The sequence below is a fragment of the Natator depressus genome, chromosome 26, assembly GCF_965152275.1.
Source record: "Natator depressus isolate rNatDep1 chromosome 26, rNatDep2.hap1, whole genome shotgun sequence".
Lineage (NCBI taxonomy): Eukaryota > Metazoa > Chordata > Testudines > Cheloniidae > Natator > Natator depressus.
This window is the reverse complement of record NC_134259.1, coordinates 12,809,027-12,834,199: the sequence shown is the minus strand read 5'-3', so window position 1 is coordinate 12,834,199 and position 25,173 is coordinate 12,809,027. Positions and strand designations below refer to the sequence as shown.

Here is a 25,173-nt window from a genome sequence, read left to right as displayed (position 1 = left end):
CCAGCTCTCCAGTGGGTGATCCAATGCTTGCAGCTAGGCCTAGAAGCTGGTGTGATGTCAGACCTACTAGTGGGGTCATTTGCATCCAGGACAAAACTATTCAAAGTCATTTGCAAGATGGCTCCATCCCCTGTTCTTCCCCTCAAGATGCACCCCCTTCCTTCCCAGGTAATGGGGAGGATCGATTAAGCACATTCACTGATTTGCCAGTCAGCACTCCTTACTCTGGGTCTCTGTGAGCACCCTCCCTCCTGTTTGCTGCAAGCTGCAGTCATCCCTAGTGGATAGAGCAATGGGCTGGGTCTCAGGAGACCTGGGTTCTGTTCCCAGCTTGGCTGCTGACCGTGGACAAGTCACTTCACTGCCCTGTGCCTCAGTTTCCCCTATCTGTAAGATGGGGGTAACGAATTGAGCCCCTTTATAAAGTGCTTTGATGAAGAGGACGATGTAAGAGCCAGGTCTTGTTAAGTCAAGATGTTGGCTCTTTTGCGGCCACAGACTAAAACTTAGCGCAGGTAAGATGGGAATCACCCTGGGCATTTAAGTCTTTGGGCTCCGGGAGGAGACGACACACTGGCTGTTGTGGTCCTCATTCGCTTGTGGCTGGACAGCTGATTCTTCCCTCACTTGAGCTGGTTTTGCAGCAGTGGAATTCCCCTGGCATCCCCCGGTATAAGCGAGTTCGGAATCATGCCGATGGTGTTTGCTCTGGCAAATTCCCATTGACGTCAATAGGATTTTGCCTGGGAAACACTCAGTTTAAAAGGATCTCACAGCTTGGGCCTGTGCAAACAAGAAACACCTCTTCAATGACACCAGCTACAACCAAATGCCAAGGATTTATCAGTCCAGCTGCTCCAGCAGATGCTAATGATCAGCAGCCGGGCTCATGGAGAAATGACTCCCATGGCATCGGCAAAGTGAACTCTATTTAAGGGAGATTCATGCTGTCATCTGAGGAATCCAGCATTAGCCGTTGCCTGAAGGAGGACATCAGATACCATGGACTAGCAGTCCGTTAGGAAGTGAAGATGGCGACAGAAGGGTGGCGTGGACAAACACTTTGTGGAAGCTCCTGATTCTCACCTAACCATCACTGGAGCTTCATGCAGTGTAGTTTCTGGCCGTGTCGGTCCCAGGATATTAGCGAGACAAGGTGGGGGAGGTCATCCCTTTTCTTGGACCAGCGTCTGCCTTTCCCAGCCCTGAAGAAGGGTGCCGGGTGGCTTGAAAGCGTGTCTCTCTCACCCATAGAAGTTGGTCCAATAAAAGAGATTCCCTCCCCTACGGAGTTGTCTATATGTCTGTCTGGTGGAGCTACAAGTCACAATGCCCTTGAACTACAGCTGAAAGCATCCAGCGGTTGCAGGATTCAAGGAGGCTTGGCTCAAGGGCTTGAGAAATCAGAAGACTGCAAGGTGGCCCCACCTTGTGCCGAAACCATGGCAGGAAGTACTCTGAGGTACTTAGAACTACCCCATTCTTCTACTGAACGGGCCCTGCGAGCTATGCAATGGTCAGATCCGAGATGGTGCATGGGGCCGTAGCATTTTTTTATTCAGAGAGGCAGCCGGCGGGACAACAGACATTCCAGCGCAGCAGAAGCTGCGGCAAGGGGGTTGAAATAGTAAATTTCCTTGCCTGGGCACTATAATAAATCCACTTTCCAAGAAATGTTGAGTTAGTGTTTAAGAGCATGGGACCTTCATCGCTGTGATGTGTGAAAGCCTCTCGTATCTATTTGGAGCTCGTGCTATGGACCTTAGATCTTCTGTGCTCTAAGAGCACTGACTCCTACCATTGTGAGCTAAACGAGACTCTCCACTTAGCTTTTAGCAGTATGGGGCCAGTGTCACACAACTGAGCCATTCTGAATCAGTCCAGCAGCAGACAATGGTATGTATTAGCCAGTTCACCGCAGTCCCCTATTACAAAGTGACAGAGGTGAGATCCCTTCATATTTATAAATGACTCTCATTTGTTTTGGAGTCCCATGTAAGTGTTGCCCAGCTGTCTCTCTCAGTGGGCGGCGTCACCCACAGGCTATAGGAGAGCACTTTATAATGCTAGAAAGAGACATACCCGTGTGCGCTTTATAAATAGATGATAGAAAATCTACTCTGGGGGGAGGCAAAAAGAGAGAAGCCGAATGCGTCGTTCAGCATGCCAGTTAATGGACTGTTGTCATTTGAGTGATGGGGAAGCTGAATTTTCCAGCTAGGAGGACTCTGCTATTGATGTACATTTGTGTGTCTGCCCTGGAGACCCAGCACTGGGATCTGAGTGCTGTCATTTCCATCTGGTTTGAGTAAACTAAATCTGTTACTAATGCTGTTTAATAATCCCAATTCACCATTGGCACCCGGGTTTGTCTATTTCATCCATCGGCCGTATCCTGCCGTAACCCTAGGTTGCAAGATCTCTCCAGCAGGGACTGTCTTTTTACTACACGTTTGTACAGTGTTGAGCACAATGGACCCCGATCCTCAGCTGGGTGCTATTGTGATTTTTCCAGCCTCTTAGATGCAGAATTGCCATTAAAGTCAATGGGACCCCCCATATACTGGACTTGGGTCTGAAATCTGATGCCTATTCATTGCACATGCATGTTCAACACCCCTGTAACTGCTTGTTCTCTTGTTCTTTGCCTATATGTGCTACTCCTGTGTACTCGTGGATTAGGCAAGTACACAAGTAGGCCCAGGGAAGTTGCGAGCGCTGAGCGTGGCATGCTCAAGGCGTGAGAGTTCGTAGGATTAGGCCTGTTTGACTGGCGGGGGGGTATTTTGTTCTTTAACATCCTGCTAAATCTCAGGACAGATCCCAGGTGGTACATGTCTGCCTAGCCCCATGACTTCACTGGAGTCGGGCTTCCGGCATACACCAACTGAGCATCTGTCCCACTACAGCCACCATACTGGACGTGCTTCTGCTGACGTCACGGGGAGCTTTACTGCTGGTGTCAACGGCAGCGGGATCAGGGCCGTTCTGTGGGATTGGCGGGTCTGTCTCTGCTCTGCTCTCGTGTGCCGCCGGTGTAAACCTGGAGGCACTCCAGTGACTTTAGTGCAATAACTCTAGGATGGGTGGGACGCAATAGCAGAATGCTGGAATTAAGTTGACAGCCCTAATAGAAGGGAGAATAATGTGACAATGGTGCTGACATGCTGGTATGTAATTCAGACTCTGGGCCACATCCAGCTCTTTTCTACCAGTGTAAAACCAGAGGTGCGATTCTGAAGTCCGTGGAGGTGCTCTGGATTTGCACCACACAGGTGGGCCAAATTCTGTTCACTTCCACTCTGATAAAGACTCGATCCTGCAATAGGCTCAGGGTGGGCAGAGCCTCGGTGTCATCAATGGAGCTTCATGCATGTGCTGCAATCTTATTCCAGGATCAGGCCCTAAGTCACTGTCCACCACTGTAAATCTGGAGTGACTCTGGATTCACATTGTTTTTTAACTGCTGGCTCACACCCCTAGTTTTAAATAACCAAATAAATAGCCAGACCTGTCAAAGAGCTGCAGACCACACCAAATTCCAATCATTGCTTTCAATGAAATACTTCCTCTTCTCCGGCATTCCTCCTTTACTCTGAATTTTGAAGAGAGAGCGAGACCCACAGGCCAGACGGCCGAGGCCCTAATGCCATTCTTGGTATCTTTCTCTCTCCAGGAATTGTAGGTGACTCCACTTCCTTTTTGAATGTAGCTTATAAGGACTTGTGTCGAACTTGTTTATCAAAGTGTAGCATAAAAGGAACAGATTCACTAAGGGGGTGTTGCCTCCCAAATACTCTTGCATACATTTTTCTTATAATAATTAACTGTGCTTGGTTCTACCATGAGTCCGAGGTCAGTATAATGAAATAAAACACCTTATATGGCCATATGGCTAACACACCATCAGTTAGCCTTTTTAGGGGCTCTGTTTAAGGAGGATCCGCCTCTGAGGTTTCATAGTCTGACTGGTATTTATACCAAAGGCACATCAGAACGCAGTCCCAGAGGAAAGGAACTCTTGTGTACTTGGTGAGTACTGCAAAAGATCTATTCTCTCTTTGCTATCACAAGCCTTGCTAAGGTTCAGAAGGTCCATCTAGGGGCGAGATGGGAATCCTACAAGAATATTGTTGTTTTAATCGTTTAAGTCACGGGCTGTGACTGCACCTGCAAATTGTTCCCAGCGTGTGCCTTTTGGGGGGACTGGCGAGGAGGCTGTAGCAGCAAAAGGGGAAGCCTCTGCATGGTCTCTTTCTTTGATCCTTTTAAATATGCATCATGTAAAGACAGACAGAGAGAAACTCTGGGATGCAGCATAATCTTTTAGTCTCTGCAGCTTTCAAGCAGGAAAGACTTTGACTGCTGCAATTTTCCTAGAATGCCTGGAGAAGCCAGGCTGCATCTACGTTTTGGGCTGCTGTGATTTGCACGCTCATGTTGTTACAGTTCGGGTTTTCCAGTAGGAAAGTTAACACAGCAGCAAAGTGGGCTGCTGTTATGGTGCATTGTTTACAGCCTGTGTGCATGGCACTTACAAATATGAAAAGACAGGCTGCAGAGCCCCATCCTGCAAGGTGCTGAGCCCCCTTGATGAGACAGACTTGTGTGACACAGGAAAACCAGAACTTGGTGGGTGGGGCTGAAGAACGGGGCTCTCAGTTGTGGGGAAGGAAGGTTATTAATCTTATCCATACAACAGATCATTTGAGTTGATCAGTTTCACCTGTTTCTTATTGGCCACTTGTTCTTAATAATGCTCTGTTGTCTTCAGTGGGAACTGAAATTGACAGGGCTCAGTGGTAAATGCTGACAGCTTTGTCTCCCCCTCCTCTGGGCTGCATCTCATTGTAGGAGCTCCTCCACGTTGTCTCCAGACAGGAAGCAAAATGTTGGGAGTGGCCTTCTGCAAACCAGGAGTTGGGAAAACTATTTCCATTTTTGGGAAAGCCTGTGATGTAGGCTCATGTTTGTGTTTACTGGAGCCCCAGTGTGGTTTGTCTCAGACTCTGATTCATACTGATAAAGAATGATGGACATCAGGGACTGTTGCAAACTGGATAAAAGGAAAACTGACCGTGTTTCTCAGAGAGCTGATACCTGCTTTCATGCCTCTGCAGTCTCTTATAACAGGGAATTTGTCTTGAAGGGGAATTGCAATATCCTCCAGGGAGAAACCATAGTTTATAGGGAGAAGTGTGTTCAAAGTGGAGAAGTTAACCTCAGGAATGAAAGCTAGAGTCTGATGCTGGTTTCCACAGAAGCTATTAGGCTTACTCTAGACTGGCACCTGTGTAAATGAAATCAGCATCTAGCCCTCTGTCTTCCAGTGTGCTGGAGGAATAGATCAATGTTACTGCTGCAGTTAAGCGGGGGGGGGGTGTCATGTTTACCCCACTGATGCTGCCAGGAAGCTGAGGAATTAAGAGCCAATGTGAGGTTTAAAGGAGAAATATTTCTCTCCCCTTTTCCCCCCGCAGCAGAATTGCCAATGTTTTTATTTCTGCTTTTATCCCAAGGGGCTTTTCTAGAGAGATGTACGGTTAAACTAAAGACAAAGGGTCAGATTCTGCCCTGATTTACAGCCATTTGAAGTCGGATTGGACCAGATTCTGATCTCAATTCCATCATCATAAATCTAGCATCCTTCCTATCGAAGGCGGTGGAATTGAAGAGAATCTTACTGACTACAGAAATATTTCACACATGTAGTGTGATTCCAGACCACACAACATGCATAAATGTCTACAGAGGCATATCATACGCTACCAGTTGCACTGAAGTGTATACATCGCATTGACTGGACCTGGGGGGCCTAATTCTGATTACACTTATGTTAGCATGACTCAGGAGCAACTCCTCTGTGACTGGCACAGGTAGATCAGAATCTGAGCTCGCATGCATTAATTTTGACCAATCATGTTAACTTCCTCATGCTTCTTTTTTTACAGTAGATTTTCCATTGGATGGTGGGGTGTCAAATATTATGCTAATTTCATGGGCAGGTCTCTTCCATCAGGGATCACGCTCAAAGCAAACTCTCACTGACTTTAGTGGGAGATTTGCATGAGTAAGGACTGCAAGACTGATTATTTCTTCTAGTCCTGTAGCATCCACCAGGTATTGCTCACACTAGGAGAAAGATGCAGCCCCTGCCCTGGAGAGCTTATTCGCTTTGCCACCCTTGGCTATGAATAAGGACTACCGGGGAGGCAGTGTGGCCTCATGAATGGAGCACTGGTTTGGGACTCAGGATTGCCTCTGTTTCCCCATCTGTGAAATGATACTGACCTTCTTTGTAAATTGCTTTGGGATGGATGGATGAAAAATGCTAGATAAGACTCAGCATGGCATTGTTATTGCTATTCACTTTTCTTTTAAAACCAAGCAGGCCCCCAAATTAGATACACTAAATTAATGCATTGTGGGAATCTGGATGATGGATTAGCCTTCTGCTTTAGGGAAGGACGAGCCGTTTGGATCAGTAGCTTTGACAGTAAAAGAGCTAGGACTTTGGCTGGAATTCAGTCTGGTTTGATTCATAGATTCTACGGCCAGGAGGAACCATTAGTTCATCTAGACTGGCCTCCTGCATGCCACAGGCTAGAGGACTTTATACAGTTTTTATAAAATACTCTCCAAAAGCTTAAACAGGAGGGATAATTAGCCTGCCACTGGGTCTGAGTAATTCCTGGAATGACTGTTTTCCAGCAGTCGTGGGTGGGCAAATCCTCAGCTGATGTAAATGGACATTGCTCCATTGGAGCTGAGGATCTGGCCCAGGGATTTTAAAAGGGTCTGAGGGAAGCAGTGAAATGTACATTAGCACGATTTCCCCCAGGCTCCCCAGAAATGCTGCAAGTCATCTCCTTCCCCAGTCTCTTCCCTGGTGGGCTTCTCTGCAATGCTATCAGCTGGTCAGGAATCCCCCATTACATCCCTCTGGGATGTGAGCTCTGGCATCCATCACAGGTAACTGCACTGAAGTGGGTGCTTTGAGAGAAGACTCAAGCCCTGTATTTCTAATGTGCAGCTGCTTTCTCCTAACAGGTTCCTGGCCATAACAGCAGTACATTTAAACCAGGCATCTCCAATCTCCCCACTTTGGCTGTCCATCAAGGGGTCAGCATTATCAAGTACAGGGCAAATGAGGAAACTAACTCGTTAAAAGACAATGAGCCGTTGTATGGCTTGCTTTGTTATTTATATACAAGGGGCCAGATTCTGCTGTGTAACTTCAGAGCAACTCCTCTGACTTAAACTGAGTTATCAGGTTCATAGCACGAGCCCAGAGTCTCCCTGCACTTTGTGGTTGGAGACTTTTCTCTTCCATGTGTGCAGTACTGCAGATCTGGCCAGGTGTCAGTTGTACAAACTAACGGGCATGCAATGCAGTTTAAAACAAAATACAAACCACTGGGCCATGCACTGAATGATGGACAGACAGGGCCTTTGGCCCATCTCTGGTTATATTGATGCCAATAGTGATGTTGTTATGTCTGTGTTAACTTTTACCAATGGGCTGTAGTAAAAAGCCAGTTAGACTTGGAGACTTTTTATAGTTATGCCTGGTCTTGTATCAAAGGAAGCTCCACCGAAGCTGGGCGGATGTTTAAAACCTATATCCAGCTCCACGGTGGCTTATCCCTCTCTGAACCATTGATTTGTTTTTTCCTATTGTCAAATAGGTACATGATGTTAAAACTCCCCCTTTAGCAGGTTCATTTCTAACATCTCTCTGATTCCCGGCCTTCATGTGAGCCTTGTCTGTCAGACCAAGGACGTTCTCTCATTCAAGCTTTCAACTGTGAGAGCCGGACCCCCTTGACGTTCCATTCACTACATAGCTGCCGTCAGCCGCAGAGTTTGCACCTCCTCATTGAGCTTGGTCCATCTGTTATGTCATGGACCACACCTCTTGAAGAGCCTCAACCTATGCTCACGTAAGTCAGTGGCAAAACTCCCACTGACTTCTGTAGTGCAGGCCCTATCAGCGTAGGGAGATTCTCAAAAGGAACTTCCTTAAAGGGAGCGGGCTGAATCTGACTCTCCCTCCAATGCAACCCCATTGAAATCCCTTCAATGGGACTTTGCTGCTGCAGCTGAGAGAAGAATTGAGGCTAGTCTCCAAAAAGGACCTGTTAGACCACCTTTAACAACATGCACACAGTGCCCCAGTTCGCCGTGTCTCCTCCATTTCTAGTTTCTGTGATTCGCTCCCAGCCTCTGCAGGAAGGACTCAAACCTAGGTCTCTTGACTTGGCTTCCAAAGCTGCCCCTAAAAGGTGACTTTTGGGGGGTGCCTGTTTAGTGCAGGCCTGTGAGATCTGTGCTCTGGGCAAGGCCCAGGCATCCTCTCTGCTTCCAAGTGCGACCCAAGGCATTGGCTGCAAGGTTTTGGAGCTGGCAACTTTAGAGGAGGCCTCTCTCCCCATACCGCATCTCAGCAGCTGAGTCTAACTGAGGTTCTTCTCCTAACAGCTCTTAGGCATGAGCTGCTGAGAGCAGGAGGCAGGGTGACTGCAATGGAAGGCTGTAGAACGCTCCTTCTCTGGTTGGTCATCAGATCCAGAGTAGAAATAAGGTTAAGAATGTTAAATATGAGGGTAATTAATCACTGGGCGGGGTGAATTCTCCATCAGCTGGATTCTTTAAGTCAAGACTGGGTCTCTTTCTACGAGATCGGCTCTAGGCCAAACCGGAGTTAGGGGCTCAATGAAGGACGCCCTGGGTGAGGCTCTCTGGCCTGTGTTCTGCAGAAGGCCAGGCTAGGTGGGTCGTAATGGTCCCTTCTGGCTTTAAAATGTACCTGCTGCAGCTTTTGGGGCGAGGCGTAAGGCTCATTTCATTTGGCTGAGCCTTTGCCAGATGGTTCTAACCACTGGTGTAGCCTTTTCGTGACTGAATTTTCTGATTGATGAATAATCTTTTGTTTTACACGCCAAGGGGGCCCTGCAGTGACCGACACAGATCAAGCTGTCTGAGTGAATATAGACCCAGTGATCTGAATCTCTTATCTCCATCTCAATCTCACCTGCCTCTGTATGTGACCAAATATATAGTCCGTAGGATCTTTGCATTCAGTAGGCCAGAACCGTAGCGGAGGAAAATTTCTGTAACTCCATTGATCTCAGCAGAGCTACATGGATTCACACCAGCTGAGGCTCCAGTGCATGCTTATGTAGCTTTTGTGAACTTGCTTTCTCAGTTGAACTCCTTGAAAATGTGGGGTTCGATTCCGCTCTCCCCGTAGCACTCTGTTGACTCCTCTGCGGTCAGATGGGTGGAGCTGAGCGCAGTGTTCGGTCCAATCCTTGACTAGCCATTCAGAGCCGCATGTAATTTTTAACGTTCCCCTTCATCTCTGCCTCTTCCAGGTGCTTCTGAATTCCAGCATCTCTCACCTCCGCCATGTGTGAAGAGGAGACCACTGCCTTGGTCTGCGACAATGGCTCCGGGCTGTGCAAGGCTGGCTTTGCCGGCGATGACGCCCCACGCGCTGTCTTCCCATCCATAGTGGGTCGCCCTCGTCACCAGGTTTGTGCAGTACCTCAATGGCAGTCGACCCCCTCCCCCGCATAAGACAATACTGTCGGCCTGAGCCAAGAGGCATGGGGAAGTCCCATTCAATCCAGGGGAATGCTGTGTGGAAAATACTTGCATAATCGGGGCCGGGGTGGACTGAGTTGAGACGCTCTTTCATGTTCATCACATGTTGGACTTGGACAATACCAGCCTGGTTGGTGACCCAGCCAATCCATCCTAATCGGGCCCTAAAATCTGATGAATTGTTGGCCAACTTTTATATTACAGTTCCATGTGTCAAGGCTTGACACAGGATTAATAGGTGTTTTGATAAGTGGCTGATGAATTTTTTTATAGAGTCCAAGTGGTCAGTGGGTTGCTTATAGCCATCTATAACACGTTCTGCTGATGTGCTGATAACCATCGCTAGCTCATGCCTAAAACGTGGTTGTAACATCTCGGAGTCATGTATTAAACCTATATAAATGGAATCTTAATGTAAAGGTTGATAAGCCCATTGGGGCAGGGATTGTCTTTTGATTCCGTGTTTGTACAGCAATTAGCACAACGGGGGTGGGTTTGTGACTAAGACTCCGATGGCAATACGACTAAGAGGAGTCAGGACCCCGGGGTTCCCAGCATTGTGGCAGACTTTGGGCAAGAGGCTGAAGCCAACATTTTTCATAAGCGATGGCTGATGTTTGCGTGCCCCAGTTCTTGAGGACTGAATCTGAGACGTCCCGGGGGTGATCTGAAGAGGAGCTGAGCACCTGCAGCTCCCATTGGCTTCAGCTGGAGTGGCGGGTGGTCAGCACTTTGGAAAAAATCAGGCTTAAAGGGCCTTGAGTTGGGCCTCCAAAATGAGTGGGATGCTTCTGAAAATGTCTGTAACTGCTCCATGCCTCAATTTACCCCTCTCTAAAATGGGGCTGGTGCTGCCCTGCCTCCTAAGGAGTGTTGTGAGGCTTAATGAATGTTTGTAAAGCACTCTTAAACCCAAATTTATTCAGCTAGTCTAGCTCCTCCCGCTGAGACAGGATGAAGTCAACCTAGACCATCCCTGGCAGGTGTTTGTCCAACCTGTTCTTAAAAACCTTCACTGACGGGGATTCCACAACCTCCCTAGGGAACCTGTTCCAGAGCTTAACTAAGATGGAAATGTCTCCTGTCCTATATGCTTCTAAATGCTTCAGGAGGATTGGATATTCCAGAGGATGCAGTTGAGGAGCAGGGAAGGGACCTGGGGTGCGGTTAGGGTTAGTACATTGGTCATCTGATCCCACTGGGGTTGATAATAACTCAGCGTCCAGACCCAGAATGTAAAAGGGGTAGGAGTGCTGGGGTTGCATGCGAGAGCTGATTTTGGGGGGAAGAGCAAGGACTGTGAGCCTTTGGCCCGTGTGTTCATGAAAGCAAGGAGGATCCAGAAGGAAAGGCTCTGCCCAGTGCAAGCCCTTTAAGGAATCTTAGTTGTAAATTACTTTATATGTGGTAAAACTAACTCTCAAAATGTGCATGTCAGCCTCTTCCAACTGAACACAGGTCACATAGTCTTTCCCACCCTCAATCCTTCCTTCGTGATCTCCCCCTGCTGCTCTTGACTTGGCTTAGATCATAAAATCTTTAAGGCAGGGAGTCAGCCTGTTCTTGTTTGTTAACAAGGTACTGTGCACCTGCCTGGCACTATAGAAGCAGGCCTCCATTCTGCGGCCACAGAACCTGCTGTTCACCCCCTGCTCAGATGACATTCCTGGGCTGTGTCCTGCTACTGTCTTTCTCGGCGTTATTGGAGTACAGGAACGTCTGGACAGACCCTGGGTATATGATCTCCTCTGTCTGGAGCCAGAAGCTGACTTGAGACTGCCGTTGTCAGAGTGCTCCAGGGTCTGTCGCTCATGATATACAGGGCGTTCAGTCTTTCTGAAGCATTCAGTGTAGCCGATCGCTGGACTTTGCTTTACCACCTCCAGGGCAGGCTTTAGTCCTAGCTGAGAAAACCATCCCAGTGGTAGTGAAACTGGGTGAATCCTCGGTGGCCTGAAATGAAGATCGTGGACCAGGTTCTCCTCCGAAAGCCGCTGCTGACACAACGCCATGGGCGTCAGTGGAGTTACCGTGAATTTAAAGATGGGGGGTGGGACTGAGGGGGGACCTTCTGATCTTTCTTTTTAACGGGAGGGCAGTTTTCTAGGATGAGCAAGGTACGCTCTCCAGGCAGAGTCACATCCTGGGGGCTGTGTTGGCCTGGTAACCCAATCGGTGGCAGTGGTAGCCTCAGCGTGTCTTTGTAACATTGCTTGAGCAATACGAAACTGGCCAGCCTGCAGCTGACGCAGAAAGCTGCAGCCCAAGCGCTGGGCAGAGGGCCAGCCGCCGTCAGCCTGCTGCTCCTGCTGGCGGGCTTGGCACACGGATTGGGTCAGGGTTTTACAGCTCTGAGATGGGAGTATCTATAGAGCTGCCGGTGCCCGGCGTTGCATCTTGCCCTGGGATCTGAGGGAAGAGGGCTTTTACCCCCAACGTTTGCAGAGTCAAAGCAGCTGCCTCTGATTGTTTAATCTACTTATTGTTACTTAGCTGTCACTGGCCTCAAAATGCTGCATAGGCATTTAACTAACCAACCCTCACAATGCCCCTGGGAAGCAGGTACCTATTATTATCCCCATTTTACAGATGGGAGCAAAGGAGAGAGAGACACATTGCACGCTAAGCCCAGGCTCTGACACCCAAGCCCCTCTTCCATCCACACAGGGCCGTCCTTACCCATACGCAAAGCACGCAGCTGCGTAGGGCACCAGGAAATTTGAGGCACCACATTTCCTGGTGCCCAGCACAGCTGCGTGCTGCTCCAGCCCCTGCCCCGCCTCTTCCCCAGGGGCTCTGCCCCAGCCCTGCCTCTTGCCCCTCCCTGCTCCGCCCCAGCCCCACTCCGTGCCTTCCCCAAGCCTCCGCCCTTGAGGACTGCAGCAGGGCAGGGCCTACACTCACCGGCAGTGGGAAGTGCAGCGACCCAGCCCCAGCCGCGCCACCGGTGAGTGCTGGGGGGCGGTTTCTCTCTGCCCCTCAAGCCAGCCCCCCCCCCATCTCCGTGCGGAGGCCTGCGGCACTGTGTAGGGCCCCAGAATAGCTAGGGATGGCCCTGTGTCCACACGGGTGATTGTGGTCCCGGGGGGGGCCACACTGAGATTGCTCAATCAGGGCAAACTGCAAAGAATGGGGCAGACAATCCCCCACACTGGTGGTTATTCTAATAATTAGATTCACCAAGCCAGCAACCAGACAGCTCCTACAGTACCTTACTGGTTACCCAGAAGCCAAAAATACAGTTCCCTTAAAACAATCCAACCTTGGGCTCCCACCCAGACAGCCAAGTCAAATATGATGAGCATTACTGAAAATCTTGTTCATTATATAAAAAGTTTGACCAATCCCAAAGGACCGGGCACATTACCCCCCAGGTCAATGAATATTTCAGATCTTACTCAAATACACGCTTACAGCCAATTCTTATGAACTAAACTAAAATTTATTAAAAAAGAAAAGAGAGAGGATAGGTAAAAAGATCATTATACATACAGGCTTGAATAAAATTCTTAGGTCAGTTTCATAGTAGAGATGGTGAGCTTTAGAGTTGCAAAGAGTTCTTTCTGAATTAGTTCCATAGGTTCATAGAAAATCAGGGTTGGAAGGGACCTCAGGAGGTCATCTAGTCCAACCCCCTGCTCAAAGCAGGCCTAATCCCCAATTTTTGCCCCAGATCCCTAAATGGGCCCCCTCAAGGATTGAACTCACAACCCTGGGTTTAGCAGGCCAATGCTCAAACCACCAAGCTATCCCTCCCCCCTATAGTTATAGACATTGGGTTATAGTCCAATGTCCAATATCAGGGTGATCCAGACTGGAGCTGGACACCTTAGTCTTTCGACTGGCTCAGGTCAGCAGGTGTTCAGAATCTGTGCCCTAGGACTCTGCTGGGGTGGGCGTTCAGAGCCTGAGTCCCACTGTGACTTGGGTCCAACCCTGCCACTTTGCAGTGTGGATGCAGTTCAAGCTGCAGACCTGAGACAGAAGGTCTGCCTGGCACAGTACGGACGCATTAGCACAGCTGTGAGACCCAAGTCCAGCAATTGTAAACCCAGGTTTATGATACAGTGTGGACGCTCAAGAGCAGGCTTTGAAACACTGAGTCCGCAAGCCCGAGTCTGCAGATCTGAGTTTACAATGCAGTGTAGACAGACCCATATGGATTAAATGGCAATGCCAAGACTCCATAACCAGTGGTAAGCTCTGACCCTGTTCTTTGCTTAACAGCAAAACTCCAATTGACCCCCATTGGGAGCAGGCCTGAGTCCAGTGTTAGAGATGAAGTTGGGACTCAGGACTTTCGAGTGCCCAGCCCCGTGTTCAGTCCGCTGCACCTTGCTGTCGCTGTGTCATTCTGCCAACGCCATGGAAAGTTTTTAATGTTGTTTCATTCCCATGTGTAAAAGCAACAAGATTGCTGCAAAAGAGGGGTGTTCTAAGGGCCAAATGTATCCCTGATGTAAATCCGTGGCAGGTAACTGATGAATTTGGCCATAAAAATGATTATTGATTGGGTCTCATTCTCAGCTGGGCTGTGCTGCTGTGAATCTGGAGTAACTCCAAAGCAGCTCCACGGATTCTGGACTAACCGGAGATCAGGATCTGGCCTTAAGCCATTTCTAAGGGCCTGATTCTGATACTGTTGCTGCTCCACGGAGGGAGGCCTGCCTACACCGTGAATTTACCCCAAGTTCAGCCACTGGTACAGTGACATCAGTGTAGACAGGCCATGCTGCAATTTGCACTGGCACAGCTCACCCCAGTTTCAAGCAGGAATAAACTCCACAGGTGCAAATAGTGGCTCAATAACATGTTCATCTGGGAATAGTCTCATTAGAACCCATTAGTTTGGCCCTAAGGTCGGACTGAATGAAAACTGAGCAAGAACCTCAGGTTTTGCCCAATATTTCTGCGCCAATGATGGTAAGATAAATAGGTGTATGGATCAGTGTGCGTATCTGAGCTACTGGACAGTTTTCTTCTGCCCCATGGAGGTGAGCTTGACTGTTAACATCTCCCTTGTTGTTTTCTAGGGTGTGATGGTGGGTATGGGCCAGAAAGACAGCTACGTAGGGGACGAGGCTCAAAGCAAGAGAGGAATCCTTACTCTCAAGTATCCCATCGAACATGGCATCATCACCAACTGGGACGACATGGAGAAGGTAGGGCAGGGAGCTCTTATTCTCCTTTGGACTCAATTGGCCAAAAAACCCACCAAACTTTCTCCACTGTTATTTTTCAAATGGTTTTGATCATTTGCACCCATTTGCCTTTAAGAATCCCACTCTTCTGGGGAGTCAAATAGAAAAACCAGTGAGCCAGTCAAGGATTCTTTTAATTTTCCTTTCCTAAGTTCAAAATGTGCTTGCGTCACTCGCTGGAGATGGTGTTGCAAGTCCCCTGTCTGTGCCTGATCTCAGGGGATGAGTTTAACAGCCCCTGCTAGGGAGGCTGGCTCTTTGGCTCAAGGTGTAGCAGCTCACGCTTTTGGCTCTGGTGGTTCCCAGCATGTTGGCCAATGACTGTGGCGGTGACAGTTGCGTGAATTTTTTATTGTTGGGTCCAACACCGAAGTCTTTACATTGTACATCAGCTGTGGCCAATGCAGGACTGTTTTCTACAGCATTTACATAACAGCCTCCACTATGGGTCATCAGCAAGGGTTGGATCCTTTACCCTTTATCTCCAAACCACAGGCCTCTCCTGCTTGAGCTAAAGGAATGACTCCATCAGTTGCTGACGGTAATAGGCTGTTATCCGCCATGGGGGCCAGCCATTAGAGGGGGACATGGCACACTTAACAGGTGTATTACACAGATGCTATAACAATGGCAGCTACAGAAACCCCTCTAATTTTCAGGGCTTTGTCCAGTCTACTGCCCCATTCATTGGGGAGATGACTTTACAGCCTCAGGAAGTGTTTCCTGAGGTACAGCCAGTATTCCCCTTTGCTTAACGTCCTCTTATCTCTCTTAGCTATTCCCCCCTGAACCATCCTAATCAATCCCTCTCATTCCATGTGGCTTACACACCTGATGGATGGTCACTTCCCCTCCTTCCCACTGCAGACCCCAGCTTGTATTTTAGCCCAGCTGTACAAATTCAGTTCCCTTTTATCATAAATCAAGCCCTCAGTTTTAATCTCAGATCTGGGTGGGTGGATGGAGGTAGGACCGGGCCCCAAAATCTGACTCTTTGCTTCACTCCCATGCAGCTGTCTTGTGGCTGCATTCTAGCTGCAGTTTAATTCTGGGCTGAAGGGGTTAATGTGGATGAGTCTGGATTTTCCAGCTCAGGCCTGTTTCTAGACTGAAGTCCAGTCCATGCTGTGGCTTTACTCCGATTCCAGTCACCAGCATAGCTACACTGCTGCCAACCCCTGGTGTGGACAGGGCAAAGCCACCAGTCACATTTACATCTGCTTTAAGCTGGGGTAAGCTGTGCCAGTGCAAGTTTCAGTTTAGCCATTGTACACGAGGAGTTTGCCCGGGTGCTGCTGCACTGATGGCTGAAACTAGTGCGAATCCCCAGTGCAGACAGGCCCATATCCTTTCCCTCCATGGAGCCAGTTAGAAGAACTGATCCTTCAGCACGGAGTCTGAGCTACCGTTGTCGTTTTGTCTCCTCCGGCCTAGATCTGGCACCACTCTTTCTACAATGAATTACGAGTGGCTCCGGAAGAACACCCCACCCTTCTCACAGAAGCGCCCCTGAACCCCAAGGCGAACCGTGAGAAGATGACCCAGGTAAAACATCAACTTCCTGGAACGTTCCCTCCATTAGTCTCATGGTAGGCACTGTCCCATCCGGAGGGAAATCTAACCAGACTGTATACTGGTGGGGGGGACTCTTGCTCTTCTGGACTCCCCGAAACATCTTTAGTGTGTTGGGATCTGAGAAGCTAGATACATAGTTGAAGAGCTTTGCTTTAGCTGCCTGATGTCAGCCTTTGCTGATATCATTGGTGGATAAAAATGGTCCACAACTGGTTAGATGGCAAACGCCAACTCGATCCCCTCTCGGAAGTTGTCTGGAGAAATACAGCTGAGCTGTGGGAGGTGCTGGTCCATCTGTAGAATGGGATGCCCTTAGATCTTGCTCTTAGCTATGGGTGATGTCCCCTGTCCACACCTCGCAGAGACTATCCATAACTAGAAGATCAGGAACCCAGAGGTTCTGCTGTTGCAGTGGATGATGTAATTCTCTATTTACCCAGCCGAGCCCCCGCCCAGATAGCGGTTGAAGAGTTTGGATACCGAAAACTCAACCTACGTTCACTGGGCTTTTGGGTGCATTGTGGGACCCAACTGCCCCAGGTGTTTCTTAACATTTGAATGGGTATTCTTTTCAGATCATGTTTGAAACCTTTAACGTCCCCGCCATGTACGTTGCAATCCAAGCTGTGTTGTCCCTCTATGCGTCTGGCCGTACTACTGGTGAGTAGTTCTCTTCCCTCCTCTGCTATGAATGACGCGTAGGTGCTGTTGGCTTGATTTTGCAGAAGTGCTGGGCACCCACAATTCTCCCCGAATTCAATGGGAGCTGCATTTTCTCAGGACAGTTTAAATCCACTACTGGGTAGACACCCAAACTATTGGTCCGCCTAAATCCTGCTCTTTTGGGGAGCAACTCTGGGATGGAGCAGGGATGCTGGCAGCTGTGTCCCCTACAATGGATCTCCTGATGGCACAGAGTAAGCGTTCTCATAGGAGGCCAGGGGGCCTCAGTGCAGCATACATTGCTGCTCCTCCCGGCAAGAGCACACTATGGCCTAAGCTGCCCCTGGCTGGAACTTGTTAGTGACGGTAGGGTCTGTGCTAGCCAGCTGGGAGGGCAGAGGCAGGCAAACCCTTCCATTTGAACACGTCCCCAGGGTGTACAGGCTGGCACGCTTGCCAGGGATATCTATCCATGCATCACAAAGTTATTCTCACTTCCTGCTACCATCTCCCTCTTTTACATACCAGAGCAGAGGATTTAGCCCTGCTGGGGGCAAAAGTTTTTTAAATCAAATGACCCTCTCTTTGCCAATCTAAGTTATTTAGAGAGGTAGAGATCTCGGGGCCTCACACACTTTAACATATTTATACTCATATGCCCCTGTGAGGCAGGGCAGTGCTGTTATTCCCATGGTACAGATGGGGAACTGAGGCACAGAATGATTTGTTCAAGGTCACACAGGAAGGCTGTGGTGGAACAGGGATTTGAACGTGGGTTTCCCATGTCCTACGCTAGCGCCCCAACCACTGGACCATACTTCCTCCCCGAAGAGCTCAGCTTGTTGTGAGGAGTGGAATTATTATGCTAATAACTGATGCACGTGTTTCTCTTTGCTCGCTGCACGTAAGAGAGACGCAGGGCCAGCAGATCCACAGACCCTCTCTTAACTCCGCTCTTTCCATTGTCTCCAGGTATCGTTCTGGACTCCGGGGATGGTGTCACTCACAACGTCCCCATCTATGAAGGATACGCTCTGCCCCATGCGATCATGCGTCTCGATCTGGCTGGTCGCGATCTTACGGACTACCTCATGAAGATCCTCACGGAGAGAGGCTACTCTTTCGTCACTACTGGTACGAAGGGGAGCTTTTGGTCTGGTCTCTGTGGGTTCAGCACAGTGACCTGGGGGTGCGGAGACAGGCTAATGAGTGCCAAGTGGGTAAACTCAGCTTTTTGAGCCAATGGATCCCTCGGAGCACTGTGGAGAGAAGGTGCCCTCGGTATCTAGAGGGAGTGGGGAAGATTCTGATCACGAGGCGGCTTGAGGCAACAGGGGTGGCATTTAATGAGGCGCTAGAGGGTGACGTGAGGCTTGTGATTGGGGGGGCAAAAGGAGGTCATAGATGGGGGACAATATTTAATGACGACACAGTTCTCTGTTGGCAGAGGTCACATCTCATGACACCAGGCCAGACTAAATTCATAAAGTTTAAGGCCAGAAGGGATCATCTAGTCTGACCTTCTGTATATCACAGACCATTCAGTCGTCTCCAGTTACCCCTGTATTGAGCCCAGTAACTTGTGTTTGGTTAAAGCATCTTCCAGAAAGGCATCTAGGCTTGATTTGCAGACCCCAAGGGACAGAGAATCCACCACTTCCCTGGGTAGCTTGTTTCCCTTGTTAATCAACTCTCACGGTTAAATGAAAATGGGCCCCGTAGTTCTGACAGCTCTGCTCCACCACTGTTTGGTGCTCCCCGCCCTCGGCCCAGTGGAACAGAGACTGTGTCTGAGCTGGGAAGCTAACAGTGCTTGCTCCTGCCTTCCACAGCTGAACGAGAAATCGTGCGCGACATCAAGGAGAAGCTGTGCTATGTGGCCCTGGACTTCGAAAACGAGATGGCCACAGCTGCCTCTTCCTCCTCCCTAGAGAAGAGCTACGAGCTGCCTGACGGTCAGGTCATCACCATCGGCAATGAGCGTTTCCGTTGCCCGGAAACCCTCTTCCAACCGTCCTTCATTGGTGAGGGTCCATTCAATCCCAGCCCCTTTTCATGTAAAGATTCTGCAACTTTCAGATCTGGCTCCAGAGCGTAAGGCTGTTTGGATCTGATGGGTTGGGTAGAGCCCATTTCTAAATATATTAACTGATATGGCAGGAGAGGGGGAAAGGGAGGGTAGGTTCATAGAATCATAGAATATCAGGGTTGGAAGAGACCTCAGGAGGTCATCTAGTCCAACCCCCTGCTCAAAGCAGGACCAACACCAACTAAATCATCCCAGCCAGGGCTTTGTCAAGCCTGACCTTAAAAACTTCTAAGGAAGGAGATTCCACCATCTCCCTAGGTAACCCATTCCAGTGCTTCACCACCCTCCTAGTGGTTGGTTGGGTTATTTATTTTTTCCGTCTGTTTAAATACTGGGACAGATGGGATGGGGATATACTAGTAACATCTTCCCCCACCCTTCTACATTCCATATTTTCCACAGTGGGACTCTCTCTTGTTAATGCTTGAGGCAAATTTAAGAGGGTGCAATTCCTCAGGTGATCATGGTTTGTTTTCTCTTCTAATTGCCATGAATAGGAGAAAAGGAGGAGAGCCAGACTCTGCTTGGTTATGTGGGTTCAAGGCAGCTGTCACTGAAAGCTTCACTGGTGTACATGAGAGCAGAGCTTGGCCTTTGGATTTAATTAGAGCCTCTCAGCCTGGGGATAGAAGATGCAGTCATGGCTCCACAATAGACAGTGCATATATATTATTTGTACTGCTGTGGTGCCCAGGTGCTAGGTGCTGTACAAATGCCAAACCAAAAAACAGTCCCTAAAGAGTTCTCAATCTAAGTACAGGGGCTGGATTTGCTGCTTGACCCTAGGGCAGTCTGTCACTTATATAAAGTACTGATCACGGTAGTAACTATTCATAGGCCTGTGTGAAGCAACCACCCCACTAGCGAGGTGCACATGAAGATTCAGGTTATAAGGGAAGAAGGTTATGTATGCACTGATGTCCTGATGCACCTGCATTGCAATCAATGGAGCAACCCCCACGGACTCCAGAGGGAGACGGACCAGGCTTGGAAGGAGGAAAGGTGCTGGTGAGTAGTAATACAACACTGATCATATGCTGCTTCCCCGCAGGCATGGAGTCTGCTGGAATTCACGAGACCACCTACAACTCCATCATGAAGTGCGACATCGACATTCGTAAGGATCTGTATGCCAACAACGTCCTTTCCGGGGGCACCACCATGTACCCTGGGATCGCGGACAGGATGCAAAAGGAAATCACAGCCTTGGCTCCCAGCACAATGAAGATTAAAGTACGTCTTAGTTCTTGGCTGCTATGCTTTTCTCTCCCTACACCAGCGGTTCTCAAACTGAGGGTCAGGACCCCAAAGTGGGTTGCCACTCAGTTTTAATGGGGTCGCCAGGGCTGGCATTAGACTTGCTGGGCCCTGCTGCCTGGCGCCAAAGCCGAAGCCTGAGGGTTTCAGCCCTGGATGGTCGGGCTCAGGATACAGGCTCCCTGCATGGGGCCGTGGTGCTTTGGCTTTGTCCCCCCGCCCTCCCCGACCCCGCCCAAGGCGGTAGGGCTCGGGCAGGCTCAGGCTTCGGTCCCCACTTCTGGGGTCGTGTAGTAATTTTTGTTCTCAGAAGGGGGTCGCGGTGCAATGAAGTTTGAGAACCCCTGCCCTACATGCACCATCTATAACCTGATCACGCAGAGTTACTTCAGAAAACGTTTGGCTGTAAAACTTTTCCCAGTGAGAGTAAATCAAAATATCCATGTAGAGCCTTTGTTTTCCCACATTTAGAAGGTCGTCCGGATGACCAGCATTTCACATCCATAGTTTGATCCCCTTTGTTCCATTAACTCACACAACTGAGCATGACCCTCCACTACCTAGGCAGAAGTCATCTTTTAATAACAAAGTAGGACTGTTCTGCGACTCTTTTTCACACAAACTTTCCACTGTGCTCAGTACTGCAGAGCCATGCAGTGCATAGTTTGGCCGAAAAGTTTCTAACTCCAGAAAGCTGCTTGTTAATACTACAGGAGAAGATTTAATATAAAGCAAAGAAGGGACTTGGAATGGGATTTATTATTATTTATGAATGGTCTTACCAGAGCACCTAGAAGCCCCAGTCATTTGGCCTAATCTTGGTTATTGGGTTTGGTGTGTGGGTGCTGGGTGGTGTTGGTAGCCTGTAATATACAGAAGTCAGACTAGATGACCTGGTGGTCCCTTCTGGCCTTCAACTCTATGGACCAGGACCCACTTTGCTAGGGGCAGTACAAATACAGACAAAAACTCCCTGTCCCAAAGAACCTGTGCTCCTAAATCCCTTAGGAACTTTAAAAAATGTCTCCTATAGCTTATAAGGAGAAGTAATTCCCTACCACTGATTCCAAGTCAGCACGTGCAGTAACCGAAACTGGTTTGCTTTTTATGGGTCCAATCCTGTGAGGTGGAGCATGCTGTTAGGGCCTAATCCAAAGCCAGGTGGAGTCACTGGAAAGACTCCCATTGATTTCAATGGCCTTTGGGTCAGACCCTCCCCTTGCATTCAGCTCAAAGGGAATGCAGGGCGCTCGGCACTTTGCAGGGTCAGACCTGTCTGTCGAAGGCCATGTCTACACTACAACTCCGGTTGTAGGTGTGCTGCGGTAGTGTGGATGCTTCCCATACCGACGGAAGGGGTTTTTCTGTCACTGTAGTTAATCCATCTCTCCGAGAGGCTGTGGGTAGATTGACGGAAAAATTCTTCCAGCAACCTAGCCGCGTCTCCACTGTGGGTTAGTTCGACCTAACTATGGTGCTCAGGGTGTGAAATTTTTCACAGCCCCAAGCGACGTAGCTAGGTCAATCTAATTTTTAAGAGTAGACCAGCTCTTAGTTTGTGTGCCTAGGGGTCCGTACCATAACTGGCTTGTGGAAGTGCGCAACCTTGTTTCACCAGATCCTGTCTGCAATTGTTTCGACAGATCATCGCCCCCCCTGAACGTAAATACTCCGTCTGGATCGGAGGCTCCATCCTGGCCTCTCTCTCCACCTTCCAGCAGATGTGGATCAGCAAACCAGAATACGACGAGGCTGGCCCTTCCATTGTCCACAGGAAGTGCTTCTAAGAACAGAGCACCCATTCTTCAGGACCTCGGGTGCTTCCTGGTTCCTTCTCTCCCTTTGCAATTATTTCTAACCCTTTAAAAAGCATTAAAACTTTTTTTCACGCCTTCCCTGCATGTGGTGCTTTGTTCCCTGCCTTCCCCGGTAGGCTGTGGGCCTGCAGTTCAATGGGTGATCTTCTTTGTATGATGGGGGTGGGGGGGTTTTAAAGCTGCGATCGGAGAATAAGAATGAGCGAACAGCTGCAGGATCTAGCATCCTTGGCGCAGGCCAGAGCCCCAGTTCAGCTGCGCACAATTGCCTTGTAGCATTGTTTGTGCAGCCCTTTGAAGAATTACCTGTTTATCATGATAATACTCCTTTCAGAATCGGCCCATGTCTCCCATTCAGCCTCTTTCTGATGAGGGTGTAATTTCCATATCAAAGTTTGCATGGGTGGCGGTGGGGATTCGTAAGGGTCCTTCTAGGGCAGTATTCCTCAACTGGGAGGTAGGCCCACCTAGGAAGGAGGACAGAGCCCAATTTGGGAGTGGGGGAGACGTCATGGGCCAAAGAAAGTGGGAGGAGGGAAAACTGAGTGCGTGATTGTACCCCTAACTTTCCCTCCCTCAGCAAACTTAGCAGCAGCAGGTGAAACAAACTTCCTTAGGAGGATGTAGGAGGGCTACCAGGGAAGGGGATGGCGGGAAGATTGGGGAGGGGAGCAGGGTTTGACACCAGGAAAAGTGGATGGGACTGGGGGGGTGGGACGGAGGGACCCAGGGAAGGGGAACAAGAAAGAAATGAAAATAAAAGGGAATTTAAAATATATTCGTGATACAGAGCAGCACAGGTGCTGGAACTGGGGGAGCTGGGGGTGCTGCCCCACCCACTGACTTGAAGTGGTTTCCATTTTATACACTGTTTACAGTTTGGTTCAATGGCTCTTAGCACCCCCACTATACAAATTGTTCCTGCCCCCCTGCAGAGCAGAAAAAATAGGGACAAAAGGAGGTGATGGGGGAGGGCGAGAAAAGGACAGGAAGGCAAGAGAGTTCTCTGTGCAAGCCCGGGTTTTACAAAAAGGATTATTCTCCCCCCCCCCCCAATTTTCACCCTACTTTTGTATTATTCAAATATATACAAAATAACTTGTTTTATTAGGAAAATACCACACAATGCATGCGCCATATGTATTACGAGAATACACTCGTCTGTGTGTGTCTATGCAAAGCTGCCTGTGGAAGCGAGGCTAGAAGATACACACAATAAACAAACAGGCACGCACGCAAGCCCTGAAGTGCCTGCACATCTGAACGTACTGACGACCGTGACGCCCACCCCAGACACATTTCAAGCTGTTAGCAGGGAACGGTTTAAAGATCTGACCCGCTAAAATGGGAAGAAAATGAAAATCTGTATCAGAGTGCGTTTCGGAACACAAGGAAGGATTCGAAAGTTTTTAAAAAACAAAACCAGGAGAAAAGGATGAAGTTGACTGTATGCGTGGCAAATGGTGTGGCCCAGTTATTAAATGTAAATATTTATAGGCTCAGTCTACAGCAGTAAACTGTTTGTTCAAATGAAAAGGTTTATTTGGGGATTAGAGAGAGATTGTTTTCTTAAATTCAGAGGTGGCCTTGTATTCTGAGTTCTGGTTTAGTTCTGCAGCAAACCACATTAAATTCCATTCATCAAAGCATTCATCCACTGAATACTTCCCCCCCGTCCTTTCGTCCACCAAAATAAACCCCAATATTTACCCAGAAAAATTAATAGTTTTTTCCACCCATTTTCACCTGTTTTGTTGTAGTAATAAACCCCGATAAATTCCTGGGGAAAATTAAATAAAATAAAAACTGAAAAGGAAGAGCCCTACCTATGTGCCATGCTCTGATGTCGAGGGTCCACAGCCCGGAGCACGGAAGAGATGCCTAACAGGGCTGGTAGGAAATCTTCCCCCAGAACTTTCTGATGGGGAAATTGAGTTTTTGGCAAAACAAAACTTTTTGTGGAAGGTGTCTGCGGTCCTTATTTTTCTTCGGAAAAACCAAACACCTGAAAATCTTCAGCTAAAAACATTTTGGATTTCAGCGATTTTTTTTTTTTGGTCAAAAAAAAAAATCAAAGTTTTCAGCTGAAGATTTCAACAAAAAATGTTTTTTGTTGAAATTTTCCACTGAAACACCTTCTGTCCCCCCACCCCCATGTTCCAATCAGCTCTGGAACCTAGAGGTGGTCCAACCAAAGGAAGAGCTGGGAACCTCTGCTCTAGGGAGCAACATTGAAGCAGGGTCTGTCTGAACTTCCTAGGCCAGCTCTTGGGCACGTGTAAATGGGAACTGCTCCATTACACTGACCAAACAGAGTGCACAAGCTCTTCAGGTCCGGTTGCCAGGTTTTCGGTTTTCGACCAGAACGCCTGGTCAAAAAGGGACCCTGGCGGCTGTGCCGACTGGGCCGTCAAAAGTCCAGTTGGCGGCACAGCGGGGGCGTGGGGCTAAGGCAGACTTCCTGCCTGCCCTAGCTCCGCACGGCTCCTGGAAGCAGCCGACAAGTCCTTGCGGCCCCTAGGTGCCAGGGAGCCACCCTGGCCGCCCATGCGCCTAGGGCAGGGATGGGCAAACTATGGCCCACAGGCTGCTTCCGGTCCGTCAGATGTTTTTATCCGGCCCTCGAGCTCCCACCGGGGAGCAGGGCCGGGGGCTTGCCCCGCTCCACCCATCCGGCGCTCCCCAGCCCGACTCACAATTCCCTTGATGAGCACCGTCTTCTGGCACGCAGAGCCAACCGGTGCAGGTGCGACTTCACCGTGCTGTTTCTGGGATTGGAATCCCAGCCCCTACGTGGCAGCCCCCAGCCCACGTGGCAGCACGCCCAATCCCCTCCTGGTCTCCTATGGCCCCACCCTCCAGAGCCTCAAAACCGCCCAGGGGCCACACCCGTCCCAGCTAGGGTGCCTCGGTCCAGCGCGGTGCCTGGTATGGCCGCCTTGGTGTCACTGCTGGTGGAATC

The 25,173-nt window shown here is 49.2% G+C and overlaps 1 protein-coding gene across 2 annotated transcripts; it reads left to right on the top strand.

The window, feature by feature from the left end:
• Positions 1-3,968: 3,968 nt before the first annotated feature.
• ACTG2 (actin gamma 2, smooth muscle) lies at positions 3,969-22,288 on the top strand. 2 transcript variants are annotated; one of them, XM_074939988.1, is made up of 9 exons: positions 3,969-4,032; positions 9,378-9,537; positions 14,643-14,771; positions 16,245-16,355; positions 16,961-17,045; positions 18,021-18,182; positions 18,881-19,072; positions 20,189-20,370; positions 22,038-22,288. In XM_074939988.1, exons 2-9 carry the CDS (start codon positions 9,412-9,414, stop codon positions 22,179-22,181), a joined length of 1,131 nt encoding a protein of 376 aa, XP_074796089.1. In that variant the 5' UTR covers positions 3,969-4,032; positions 9,378-9,411; the 3' UTR covers positions 22,182-22,288. The 2 variants fall into 2 exon arrangements, with proteins under 2 accessions (XP_074796089.1, XP_074796090.1); XM_074939989.1 differs by having other exon boundaries at positions 22,013-22,189.
• Positions 22,289-25,173: the final 2,885 nt, after the last annotated feature.